The 14,684-nt window shown below is 33.2% G+C and overlaps 1 protein-coding gene across 1 annotated transcript; it reads left to right on the forward strand.

Annotated features, from left to right (window-relative positions):
* Positions 1 to 213: 213 nt before the first annotated feature.
* LOC131607454 ((+)-6a-hydroxymaackiain 3-O-methyltransferase 1) lies at positions 214 to 1,489 on the forward strand. The gene is made up of 2 exons (XM_058879457.1): positions 214 to 1,026; positions 1,122 to 1,489. Exons 1-2 carry the CDS (start codon positions 238 to 240, stop codon positions 1,422 to 1,424), a joined length of 1,092 nt encoding a protein of 363 aa, XP_058735440.1. The 5' UTR covers positions 214 to 237; the 3' UTR covers positions 1,425 to 1,489.
* Positions 1,490 to 14,684: the final 13,195 nt, after the last annotated feature.

A 14,684-nucleotide genomic window follows, 5' to 3' on the forward strand; every position in this document is an offset into this window, starting at 1 on the left:
CTGAACGCCTTTGTCAACCTTAAATATAACTAAATTACACACAGATTCTCATACATTGCCGCCTCAATAATTTCTAATAAGATTCTAAGCCAAAAAAGACACCAAGATACTGTGTTATTTTTCCGTCTTGAGCATATATCATTATATTCTCTTTCAACATATAAAAAGGTCCATACTAATTTATAATTTCTTCATATCCATTTCAACCAAAAACACCAAAGTTAACCAACAAAAGAAATGGATTTCAATACAAACGGTTCTGAAGAAAGTGAACTGTATCATGCTCAAATTCATTTATACAAACATGTATACAACTTTGTAAGTTCCATGGCACTCAAATCTGCTATGGAACTAGGTATAGCTGATGCAATCCATAACCATGGAAAACCAATGACTCTTTCTGAATTAGCTTCATCTTTGAAACTTCACACTTCTAAAGTTAACATCCTTTATCGGTTTTTGCGTCTGCTAACACACAATGGTTTCTTTGCTAAAACAACACTGAAAAGCAACGAAGCAGAAGAAGAAGAAACAGCTTATATTCTCACACCTTCTTCAAAGCTTCTTATAACTGGTAAACCAACATGTTTATCATCACTGGTTAAAGGAGCACTTCATCCAAGTTCTCTAGACATGTGGAGCGTTTCAGAGAAATGGTTCCATGAGGATAAGGAACAGACACTGTTTGAGTGTGCGACCGGGGAGAGTTATTGGGATTTTCTTAACAAGGATTCTGAATCTGATACTTTGAGTATGTTTCAAGATGCTATGGCGGCAGATTCGAGATTTTTCAAGCTTGCTCTTCAAGAAAATAAGCATGTGTTTGAGGGTTTGGAGTCTTTGGTTGATGTGGCAGGTGGAACTGGTGGTGTTGCAAAACTCATTCATGAAGCGTTTCCTCACATCAAATGCACTGTTTTTGATCAGCCACAGGTTGTTGGTAACTTAACCGGAAATGAAAATTTGAAGTTTGTTGGTGGAGATATGTTCAAATCTGTCCCTTCAGCTGATGCTGTTTTACTCAAGGTATTTTTATTTTCACTCCTGATACCATTTTGTAGCGGCCGTTTCGTGCGTGCGACGTAACATTGGCTCATATTTTCATGTCTTTTTTATTACAGTGGGTTTTGCATGATTGGAATGATGAACTATCTTTAAAGATATTGAAGAACAGTAAAGAAGCTATTTCACACAAAGGGAAAGAAGGAAAAGTGATTATCATTGACATATCAATAGATGAAAAAAGTGATGATCATGGATTAACTGAGTTGCAATTGGAGTATGATTTGGTGATGCTTACAATGTTTCTTGGTAAGGAAAGAACAAAGAAAGAATGGGAGAAACTGATATATGATGCAGGTTTTAGTAGCTACAAAATTACTCCTATATGTGGCTTCAAGTCTCTCATTGAAGTTTATCCTTAGTTTTAATTTGAAGTTGCTGTAATCAAGTTATGAATTAAAAATTATTCAATAAGTTTATATTGGGAAAGCCAAATTAGTTGATTATTGTTCCCTACAGAGAAAGCTTATAGAGTATGTTTCTCAGGATTTTTCTGCATTTGCTTACATTAAAAAGAACTGCTATAAATGTATATAAAAAGTTAGTGATATTTGTCAAAACAGAAGTCTCATGTGAAGGCCCTGCTTCAAATCATGTGAAAACTAAATCCACCAAAAGAGACCAATATAAATTGGTATTTGTCCGTAAATCCTAACTCAAACCGGCAAAAGTCGAAATTATTTTAACAGTGATTATTATTATTTTGTCTATATAAAAAAGTTGGTACCAACAACGTAAGTGTTCTGGTGACTTGTTTAATCGGCCGTAAAGGAAATCGCAGATAAATTTGAAGTTAAGATCCTCTCCATTTTTTCTCTCCATTACCATTACTATAGTTTTTAAGATATTTATAGTGTATTAAAAATAAGTGAACCCATCAAATGTCACATTATTGCATTTATATTCTCCCATTCTTTCTTAACGAAATGGAAATAAGCTACAAAATTACTTATAAATCAAAAGTACATAACGAAGTTGAAATAAGTCAAAATAAAATACAATCGACAATAAATCCAGAGTACAAATATTATAATCTAATGCATATGATGGATCCGAACCCGGCCTTAGGACCCCTTATTCCTACGCTGCCTCCTCGAAGCCATGCAGAAAAAGTCTTCTATCAATACCTGTCTGCCCATTCTCCATGATACAATGACATCTAGGCAACACATCAACAACATGATTTGTCCTAACCTGCTCCTCCTTTAGTATCTCCTGATGATCTGGCCTCGTTGGATCCCATAAAGCATCATATATCATATAAAGAAGTAACACCTTGAAGAACCACCAGATGTAACTGTCTATATAGCTTCAGCCGCTCTCAGCTATGGTACTCCGTGTCTCCTCCGATACCAGATGATTAAGATAATCATCAAATATAACATTCATATCTCTGTGTCTCATAGTGGAAGGAGCAGACACATAAGGGTCTATGAGAATTTAGTGCATGTAGTCGAACTGATGCATGACGCGCTCAAGCAGATGAGGAAACGTCATACGTGAACCGCAAGTCAACCATCCCAAGTATAAGACTATATCATCTAAAGGACGCATCTCACGGTGATTGACGTAAAATGAAAGTGTATATCCTCTGCTACCAAGCAATCAATATACACTCTGAACGGCTGTGTCACTTGGTTTCCTCTAAGCGAGGCGAATGTAGACGCACATGGCATATCCTTAATATAAGTCGGTACATATGACCAGTCGGAGATGCGTGGGAAGTGCTTGAGGATTAAAGCTTGAAAAGAGTTCGAACACGTGAATCATTAGTTAGTAACGGTGTTGCAATAGTGTAATGAAAATGATAAAGAAACACTAAAAGACCAAGAAATATTACAGTGAATAGTGTGATGTTGTATGTCACTTATTTCGTCTTCCACATACAACCTTCGAATAATTTTGAATACAAGTAGACCAAAAAGAAACCCCATTTGTACTCATGGATCCGCTCAAAGTCATCAAAGTACCGCATGTATATGACATCCACATAAGTGGCTCTCTTGTCCACAAAAATGGTAGTGTCAACCAAATACAATATGTAAGCTCTCATAGAATATGATTTATGCTGTGCTACCTGCTCGTCATCACCAATAGCCTGGTGTGCTCTCAATATTTCATCTGTATACACCTTTTGCAAGAAGTGAAACCTAGCATGAGACCCTCAGTTTACTTCAAATCTGCCATGGCACGACACAGATAATCTAGCATGAGACCCTCAGTTTACTCCTTGATAATCTACCATCAACTCCAATGCCTCGTCTACGTTAATCTCCCCATGATCTAAAAGTTTCCGCTTAATCAGAAGATGCAACAGACACGACACATTTTCTAGTGTGCTAGACATCTCACCATGTGGTAGATGAAATAATGACGTCCCCGTCTGCCATCTCACTACTATCGTATTAAGCATACCATGGTTAACCGTAACATAACTGGTCTTGAAGTCTCGCATCCTAGATAGATGCAAAACATCCCGAACCACTACTCATTAGGTTGATATAGGCCAATAATCTTCTATCCATGGTTGATGAATTTTAGCGAATCATAGTTGTCACGGTGCAAAAGATACCCCGTCGTATCGCATGCTCAAAATACAACAAAGTTGCCACCGAAAATTATTTATTCCAAAGGAAAGGAAAAATATCGATAAAACCCATGAAAGAAAAGAAAATGGTCGTCGCATCGCAGCCAAATTAGAGTTCGGGAGTCAATTATACAAAAACACATTTTACCTCAAGTGCGAAATGAATTTAACCTCGGCTACAGAAGCGAGGTAACGAAGAGCGTCATAAAAACCTGCCACTTTACCCCTCGGTTAATAAAAAAACGAGAGTTTAAGTTATCTACACATGGGTTCGAACCCCAACATCTGCATGTTTATTATTTTCAAATCTAGCGCATCATACCTTTAGGTTTATCAATAAAATCGAGGAGTAAGATAGATTCTTTTTTATAAAAAAAACTCGTTACATTGTTTACACAGAATATTAATACATTAATTTGTTTACAAAATACATTGTTTACCCAGAATGTATTACATTGTTTACACATAATAATAAATTAAAAATTAATTTGGTAGTGAAGATTAAATGTTTGGTTTTCGAATCATTGAATTTTGGAAAAAATCAATTGTTGGGTGCTAGGATATTTTAAATTGCTTTTGCTTGCATTAGTTTCTGATATAAAACATAAAAAAAAAAACGGTTAGATAAATAAATGATTTTCTACTCAAATAAATATTTAAGAATACAAACCTTAAACCCAACTAATTTTTTGCTCTTGTAATCCATCATAGAGAATTTTCTAGGGAAAATGCTATTGCAAACCTTAAAGTGGTGGATGTAGATAGTTTCAAGCGCTTCATGATGTTTCATAATTAATTTTTGATAATCAAAATGCCTTTATAGTGGAAGTTTTTTATTTTTCATGCGGATCACTAATGGTAGTGTCTTGAGCGTTTATACTTTTGAAATGGACGACGAAGATTTGTTTAAGGACGGTGATCAGTATCCTCAATAATCACGCTAAATCATCCCCTCGGTTTGGAGAAAACTGAGGTAAAATATGTTTACCCCTCGATTTCAAAAGAAAATCGAGGTGAATAAACTTTTTTTCAAACATTACATCGTTTATACAGAATATTAAGATACATTGATTACAACAAATCTTTTCAAATCTTTGTTGTAATCCAGATTATGTTGTATACCTTTTGTGTGCATTCTTTTCAAGTTTAATTATTTGAATGCACCCAACTTCTGATAAGTTATATGTTTCAACCCTTGGAAAATATTTTTTCTACACTTGAAACTCATCATAGAGAACTTTTCTAAACTTCTTTAAGTTCCATGATTTCATTATCTTAAGCAAATGTTTTGTTCATCTTGTAATCATCTCAAAGAATGATGCTTACGAGTTTGGGGCGACTGCATATAAGTTAAGATTAAGGTAATATCTATTTAATGAGTGTTTTTATAGTAAAATTTGATTATTTTATCTCTAAGTTATTACGGAAGCCGAAGGGATAAAACATTTAGTTTACACTTATAATATAATAAAAATATAATCTGCAATAGTTGGGATTCGAGGCATGTCCTGAATTGTTTTTTCCCTCGGTTATATTAAAAACCGAGGGAATATGTGATTTTTATCTATCAAAAAAATAAAACATGGCGCAGTTTGGAATTATACCTTGTTTTTGGTTGGGTGGGGAGAAAGCTTTGTCATGAAACGTATTATTTGTAGTAGTGAAGATTTCAAAATCATGTGCCTATGTATTCTCAGGTGCAATGGGAAAATCATAGCCTCGTTGTTGATTGATTTTAATTGTGAAAATGAGTTTAGTCGCGTTTGGGATGAAAAAGACTCATTGATTAAAATATTTGCGTTTGGGCGATGAATCAACTATCTAACTAAGAACGGAAGATGCATAAACACTCCCTAATTTACCCTTCATTCAAATTTAAAAAAACACTAAACTTTGACATTTATTGTAATTGACTAATACATTAATTTTGCCCAATGAAAATCAACTTTTATTGTATAATTCAAATATTACTATAAGCTAGAGCTGTCAAATAAGCCCAATTTTTCAAAGCCCCAATATTTTAGCCCCACTAAAGCCCTATTTTACTAAGCCCTTTGTTAATGAGAAATTTTTTAGGCCCCATAATTTTAGGCCCCTTAATTAATGTGTTATTTTTGGGCCCTATTGAGGGGCCTTATTTTGTTTCAAAAATTTCATTTCTAGTTCCAATATGGATTATTAATCTTGTAAACAAAGATATCTATAACTATATATATGCCTACTTTTATTCCAATTATACCCTTTAAAATCATTTTATTTACTTTAAACAAAATAAAACTGTTTTAGTATGTCACTAAAAAAACTGTTTTTGTTTTTGGGTGTTTATTATAAAACGCACGGTAAAACTCAAGTTGAACTTTATTTTCCAATTCTATTTCTTTCTCTTACAGTTAAAAAATTGAAAACCCAGTAGTCCTTTTTTTTTTTCTTACATCCCTTCCTCTTTATCTTCTGTCTTAAACTTTTTTTCTTTTACTTTTCAATTCTCAATTTTCTTTTTTTTTTTATAAATCTATTATTATAGAAATTATTTCTAAAACCAATATTACATCAACTAAACCTGCACATCTTCTTCTTCAAATTTAAAGTTGTTCACATGTGACTTAATATTAAATGGAATGGTCAAGTATAATAATGATCCATTAAAAAAAATATGCATCATTTTAAGGAAGGTTATTTGACAATTTATTTATCTTTTTAGGTTGATATATATATATATATATATATATATATATATATATATATATATATATATATATATATATATATATATATATATATATATATATATATATATATATATATATATATATATATATATATATATATATATAATTTAGTGAGTTTTAATGGGTTTTATTAGTGAGTTTTATCTTTGTAATCCATATTGAGTTTTAATGCGCACAGTAGATAAAACTCATTTCTAGTACCAATATGGATTAGTTTGCATTCTCACTTCACTTTTAATAGTGAGTTTTATCTTTGTAATCCTCCTCCTTCACTTTAAACGAATTTTTTATTTTTTTTTTGAAAAAACTTTTTTAGTTTTTTCTAAAAAGTTGTTTTTTTAGTTTTAGAATTTCTTTAATGCAATTTTTTAATTTTTAAAAAAAAAACTTTTTTAAAAAACTTTTTATTTATTTCTAATTTTTAGTATATTTATTTTGTTTAAAAGTTATTAATTTTTGAATTTTTTATTATTTTATTTTTTAAATTAAAATTTTAATTTTATTTGATTTGGGGCCTAATGGCCCTCTTTTAAATTTTGGGGCCTTTTAAGTTTGGGCCCTATGTGTTTAAGGGCCTATTATTTTTGAATTTTTTTTAGGCCCCATTTTTATGGGGCTGGGGCTCAAATTAATTGGCCCCATAAATTGACACCTCTACTATAAGCTAGGAATATTTAACTTCTATACACGAACTAGAAAATCATTTTATTCCTACGGATGCCAATAGGCTAATATAGAGTATGTCTTGATTCTGAACAAAAGCTTGACAGGGAGGGTCTAATAGAGTCTGCTAACATATTTTACTTTTCTTGATTTAGTTGTTTTAAAAAAAAAATCTTATCTCCTTTCATGAATATTTTCTACGAAGAAATAGTATACAAGCTGAGAGTTTGTTATTATGAACATGTTTTGGTGAATAACTTCTATATTTGTTAGCTAGATTTCCAGTATTTTTTTCTCTTATTAACTATTGTTGCTGCTATTGACTTTTATTATGTTTTCAACTACATATATTCATTCGGTGAATGCATAATCATAAGTATATTATGCAGACACAGTGATTTAAAATATCTTTCTAATATATATAATCAACAAATAAATATCATATTTTATTTCATTAATTTGTTGGGAAATTACTTTAGTACAATGTTTTAAGCAGAGAATGCTACAGATCACAATCTTATTGTTGGTGCATGCTTATTTTAATTCAACACACAGTTCAAGAATAAAAATATTTTAGATTTTGTTGTTGATTGATGTTTTTTGAATTCATACTTTATTATTTATTGTTAATACATATAAAGATGAAATAAAACAAAGATGCAAACATTCAGATTTCTATATTGTATTGTAAACACATTCTATCTAATGATTAAATATATGAATGAATTTACCCGTGCGGACGCACGGGTCTTCGACTAGTGTTGCTTGACAAAGACTCGCACTGGGGCAAAAAATGATGAATTTGATTAGTTGAGGTTGATTTTAGGCGGGAGAAGAAATCAGAGCTTCGTAGTAAAAAAACCACGAGTTTGTTGATTGAGTTTTATAAGAATGATATGTTAGACATTTCGAAAATTTGAACCTTGACTTGTTGCTCGCTCATGAAGGTTGAAGTCTTTTATTCGTTTCGTGTCAAAATGGCTAAGACACATTCGTTTATGAGATTGTTTTAGAAGAGTCACACAAGGGCGAAAAAAAGACAAGTTTGATGAGTTGAGATTCTTTTTATGTGGACCATAAGTCTAGACAAGTAACGATCCAAGTACTTGGAACGGAGGGGTTAGAATCGTCCTAACCATCCTTTTTCATCCCAAAAGATTTTTATGAAATTGAGAGGCAAAACAAGGTTCGCTTATTTAGTGTACTTTAAAGCATGGAATCCAACCTAAATACTTGGGAACCGAGGGGATAAAAGTGTCCCAACCATCATTTCCAATTTTATTAAGAAAAGGTTTTTGAGAAGAAGACTCGACGTTAGGTCGTGAAAGAAGACTTTGCATTGGATCAAGCTTCTCATTGCATTTATTTTGTGTTTTGATTTGGGAAAAGACTCGATGTTGGATCGAGCGTTCTTTTAGTTCTTTTTATGAAAACAATTTATTTTAAACTACATGATTTTTTATGAAAATACTCGACGTTGGATCGAGCGTTGTTTTTGTTATTTTGTTCTTTTTGAGTTTAGTGTTTGTTGTTGAGTATGAATCGGAGGCAATTATAGAGAGAAAATTGGTTGGTTGAAATTGCAGGTTATTTATAAATGAAGAAGAAAATTAGATGGTGGTTTTTTCTTTTTTCGCTTACTGGTTTTTCTTTTCAAATTAACGAAAGAGAAAGATATGGGCGGAGTAATGTAATTGGATATGAGAAAAAGAGAGGAAATGGGTAAGGTGGTGCGGCGATATTGGGCAAGTCCCTTGGCCTGTGTTCTTATTGCGTGTGTGTGTGTGAAGGATAGGGTTTTCCAATTCAAGACAAATTCTCCATTATCACATTAAAACTAAAAATAAAATAAAAATAAGAAACCAAAAAAATCATGATACAAAACGAGATTTAATCTCTTGTATATCTACTTTCGTATGAAATCACACAAAATAAAATAACAACACAAACCATAAGTATTAGTTTTAATTTGTTTTAACTAATAAATGGAACCGAAGTAGACTGAAATGAATAAAATTTGAACTTTTTTTATCGAAAATTAAAAAAGAACACATCAAATTAATCTACGTGTAACAAAGTTTAATAAAGACTGCAAATGATCAAGATCGCAAATAAAAATACCTGGTTAAACAGACTCTAATAGGTAAAAATGTGATCGCAAACAGCGTCGAAAAAATAAAACAAGCACACCAACATAACCTAAACGCAACGTAGAGTCAGTTAAAGATCAAAACTCGGAATATTTTACCCACTAATTTTTTGCATAGTGTCGAATCATTTTTATTAGTCTACCTGTAGAATCAATTTTTTTTTTTTGGGATGACCATGGATTGGGATAAAAAGATGCATGAGGTCATGTAAATGCATGAACGGCATTGCAATGTGATTTTCGGCTATTTTTTACTTTTAAATGATGCAATTACTGACTTAAGATTGACTTTTGGTCAACCTAATGTATGGATGACCGACTAATGATGAAAATGTGGTAAATGAATGACCCTGGGAAAAACGGGGTATGATAGCTGCCCCTATTTAAATATCTTTAATCGGAGGATTTGAAGAGCTTGCCTTTAAATCCTGGTAAAAGATAGCTTAAATACCACATACCTGAATTAATGTACATTTAATCAATTAATTAAGTTAATTAAAAAATTAGGTTACAAAATTAATCAATTAAAATATATATTTAATCAATTAATTAAGTTAAAAAAAAATTAACAAAAATTTAGAAACAAAACAAATGAAAAAATAAACAAAAGAAAAAATAAAATAATTTTTTTTTAAAAAAAAGGAAGGGGGACACGTGGGCCCCACGCGCCTTCATCTTCCATGGTAACCACAAAAAGGCAAGAAATGCAGTATGGAAATAACAAAAACCACTTTGTATAAATTTTTAAAAGTAGCCAAAACACGATGGAAACCGGCGAATTAATATACGATATTGATTAGAAAAATTGATAAGTGCCACATTGTGGTATTTTTTAGTGTGAATAATTGACACTTATTGTCTTGATTCTTTAGTTTTTCTTGCAATAAACCTCAACTTGTTTGTAATTACGTTTATATTGTGTATAATCGTGTTTTTGTGTAAATAACATTCGATTGGTTGTTTTTATCTTGTTTTTTTTTTGTAGGTATTCAAGTAATTATATCATCTCATTGTTAGATATAACATTGAATAAGCTTTCCAATGCTTCAAACTGTGCAGTTACAGTTCAAAAGTTATGGCAAAAACAAGTGCTGAATTTTTTCGGGACAATAGGTTTCGCGCTTAGCACCCATAGAGCGGGCTAAGCGCGCACTGCAGATTTAAAATTTGTATAAATTGGTTAAAATCATATTTTTAGGTTATGAGATGGATATTTTTTAGCCCCAACCCCATCACCTTCGCACTTTGAGATTTTTGAGCTTTGACAACATCAATGGAGGTTGTTACTCGATGATACAGGGTCGGAAATTATTTTATCGTGATTGACACCGCGAGAGATTTTGATTCTTCTCCTTTCTTCCCTTTGTAGTTTACTCTGATTTTTTATGTATATTTGTTGCTCGTGGCATTGTAAAAAATCTAGTTTACAAATCAATGTTGATTTTATCCTTGTTTTTGCTTTGTGCTTGATTTTGAGTTGCTATAGACATATGCTCCTCAATTCTTGTTTTTGGATGAAAATTTGCTAGGTTCTAGACTCTAGAGATAGACTTAGGCTTAGTAATCACAGTAGGTATCGACTCTTAATGCCTCCGTGTTGGTTGAGTTGCGTGAGATATCGCCGACGACATTAAAACGGTTGATATCTCAAGTTTGCGTTAGACATAACCTCTGTTGTGAATGATACATGATGATATCGACGAGTAATTTAGGTTGAGTGCAACTGAGTAATAAGTTTAAGTATTTGATGGGTAGATGAAATTCAATCATGTCGAGTTCTCTTTTATCCAAAGAATGCATTTATTTTTTGTTCATAATTTACTTTTCGCAATTTAAACTTTAAACCATTTTTACCAAGCTCAGAAACACGAAAATTGTTGAATGACATTCTTTCCCTTGCACTGTTCCCTATGGAGATGATAAATCCTGAAATACTTCCAATCTTTTGCTTGCTGCTTTACCTCTTGTATCACTTTTATAAGTAAAGTTTCCTTGTATTTTTCATATATCCATGTTCCATCAATTTGAGTAATAGGTTTGCAAAATGTAAGACCTCGAATTCGTGAAATGCCCAAAAGAGACGGTGGAAAATTCTAGTTCCATTAAGACAAGTACCATCATATGTGTAGTTGGGAAGTGTCTTCATAACTACCATTCTATCAGGAACATATTGTGAAGTGCCACCAGATAATGTGGTAGCTCATTGTATAAAGTTTCCCAATTATCCTAAACCCGTTCAATTACCTTATTCCTTGCAATATATGCTTTCTTTTACAAGGTAGTGTAATTGAATTGAGAAAGACTACAAAATTAAAGTGTCATACCAATGACACTTTGTTAATTGGAAAGACTTTGCCAAACCAGAATGTCGTCAATGGAGGCACAGCTGTAACTTTGTCTTGTCCTACTATGTCATGCCAACTTTGTCTTGCCCTACTATAATACAAATCAGTTACAATTTGATTTATGTTTGAACCTTTAGTCGACCCAAGTGAACGAACATCAACATTAAACGTCCAACACAACCAACAACAAACTTATACCTATTTCACAACACAACAAAGTTAGCAAACCACAAAACAACCATCCATAAACACCTAAACCCAAAACCAATACATGTCATACACGCAATCACAATACCAAAAACATACCACTATTGTAAAACCCTTCTAAACCCTGCGACAATTAAATAAATAATTCAGAGAAACATGAAACAAGGGTGCCACAATTCAATTTAAAACAAAATAACGCACGTCATTGTTATGCATTCACTAAGGAAAATTCATCATAGTTTATAACATCTCATGTTAACACAGTGGAAAATAAATCATACGGATAAGCACAACATATTTGATATTATATCCCATAAAATAACTCAAAACAAACAGATAGAGTTGTAAACTTAGAAACTCAAAAACTCGCATTCCCCAGTGTTACAATATCAGATCATGACATCTGACGCTAGAGGTGGAAAAAAGGGCCGCCCTCCGCCCTCCCCGCCTTAAGCCTGGCGGGGCGGGCTTTGGCGAGCGGCAGGCCTAAAATCTCAACCCGACCCGCCATTTTTTAGTGGGTGCGCGGGCCGGGCCGGCGGGCCCCGGCCCGTTTTGCCACCCCTACCTGACGCTATACTAAACACACTGACTTATTAGCTAATCCTCACCAAGTCGAAACCCGTTATCCTCAATCTGAAAATGACAACATGTAAGAGTGAGTCTCATCACAATTAACAAATATTATTGCATCATAAATAATAACACATCATAGTTATATTATTCACCCAATTGAAATATATTCAGACAATTCACCATCACACAATTAACACATCATCAAACCATAACACTGAAAAACACATTCAATCATGTTATGAAAATCATACATATGAATGATCTCACACTATGCATGTGGTACCAATCATCATCAATGGGAATAACCCACTGACCGATCCAACATCATCAAGATACGGCCCTGCCAGCACAAATTCCACACAATGGGAATTATGCCCTTCACTGATCCACAATAATCATCTGGATACGGCCCTCGACAAATGATTATGAATGAATGCAAACATATATAGAACATACTTATACTATCGTCGATCCAATGAACAACATTGTCTCATGTTCAAACCATCATCATCATCATCAAAGCATGTTTATATATATTAGCATCATTCAAATACAATTAAATCATCATCCAACACAAAGGTTATTTCATAAGGTTCATCATACTCAAAACGGCACTCAAAACAGGCCAACGGTTCAAAAGTTACGCATCATCAAACTTTCAAATATCATAAAGCGGGAAAATTATGCACACACGATGTCCGTACGCGTATCAGCAGAGGCTGATTTCCACATAAAAACGCGCCATACGCATATCACCCCACCATACTGTAGCGATAAAAATGTGACTTGAGCCTTATCGCGCGCTCGAAGTACAACAGAGTCGCCACCGAACTTTATTTGTTCCAAGAAGGAAAGGGAAAATATCGATAAAACCCACAAAGAGAAAAGAAAAGGATAAGTTGGTCATCGCAACCAAATTAGGGTTCGGGAGTCGGTTAAGCAAGGGGAAGGTATTAGCACCCCTCACCTCCATCGTACTCGATGGGACCCATTTAGTTAGTTTCGTGTTTGAGTGTTAGTGTAATGTTTGTGTTCTTTAGCTTATTAATCGAGAAAAGATGAAAGAAATGTTTTTTAAGGTTTTTTATTATTATGAAGGAAAAAGAAAAGATTTTTTATTATTATGCTCGCCAAGACGTTTGTATCTTGTACCTACGTATTCCCTCGTGCAATGGGAAAGTCAGAGCAATCGTAGTTCGGGCAAAGAACCACAAAAGTTTGTTGGTTGATTTTAGCGAGAGGTACTCGATCGCTTTCAAATGGAAATACTACGCGCACATGGATATGAGATCTCTACAAGAATGGATGACTAAATCAAGAGTAAGACGAGATTTTGGCCATCATCGCATTCAAGTGGAAGATATTTGATCTTCACATGTGGAAGTATGTTCGCATTCGTTGATTAAAAGAGGATATTTGTGGACGTTTAGCAAAGGATTGAGCATAGGTGTTCACCTAGCGCGTCTTTACCCAAGGTATTCAACATGAGCGAGCCCCATTGTCACTTGTTGTCCTTGTTAATTAAAGTATTTTAATTCAAAAGATCAAGGTATCCAAGAGGTGTTCACCCCTTGTCACTTAATCTCTTGGTTTGATTAGTGTGTTTTAATTCAAAAGATCAAGGTATTCAAGAGGTGTTCACCCCTTGTCACTTAATCTCTTGGTTTGATTAGTGTGTTTTAATTCAAAAGATCAAGGTATTCAAGAGGTGTTCACCCCTTGTCACTTAATCTCTTGGTTTGATTAAAGTGTTTTAGTTCAAAAGATCAAGGTATTCAAGAGGTGTTCACCCCTTGTCACTTAACCTTTTGTTTGATTAAAGTGTTTTAGTTCAAAAGATCAAGGTATTCAAGAGGTGTTCACTCCTTGTCACTTAACCTTTTGATTTGCTTAATGTGTCAAAAGAATCGAGGTATTCAAGAGGTGTTCACCCCTTGTCACTCGATCTTTCGGTATGGTTCAAAGAAAGTTTTAAAAGAAGAAACTCGACGTTGGATCGAGAAATTATCTGACGACTTGGCGTTGGACCAAGGTTTATTGATTTTAGAAATGTGAGATTAATCTAATATTTTTGGTATTTTAAATAATAAAAGAGCAAATAAAAATCTAAATAAAACATATTTTTTTATTTTTGTTATATTAGAAACTAAAACAAATATTAAAATAAAATTGCAATGGAGACCAATCAAATGAAATAAAAACAAAATTGGATTCTTAAAGTAATAAATGGGGTGTGTGAAAACCTAGACTAAGGGAGTAAGGCCCAAATAATTTTAACAATAAAAAGTAAAACAAGACATCTTGGGGCGGACCGGGTCAAACCCGGATCCGATTCCCTTTTATCTTCTATGAAAAAAACCTGATCT

This window comes from Vicia villosa, linkage group LG5, assembly GCF_029867415.1.
Source record: "Vicia villosa cultivar HV-30 ecotype Madison, WI linkage group LG5, Vvil1.0, whole genome shotgun sequence".
NCBI classification, from domain to species: Eukaryota; Viridiplantae; Streptophyta; class Magnoliopsida; order Fabales; family Fabaceae; genus Vicia; species Vicia villosa.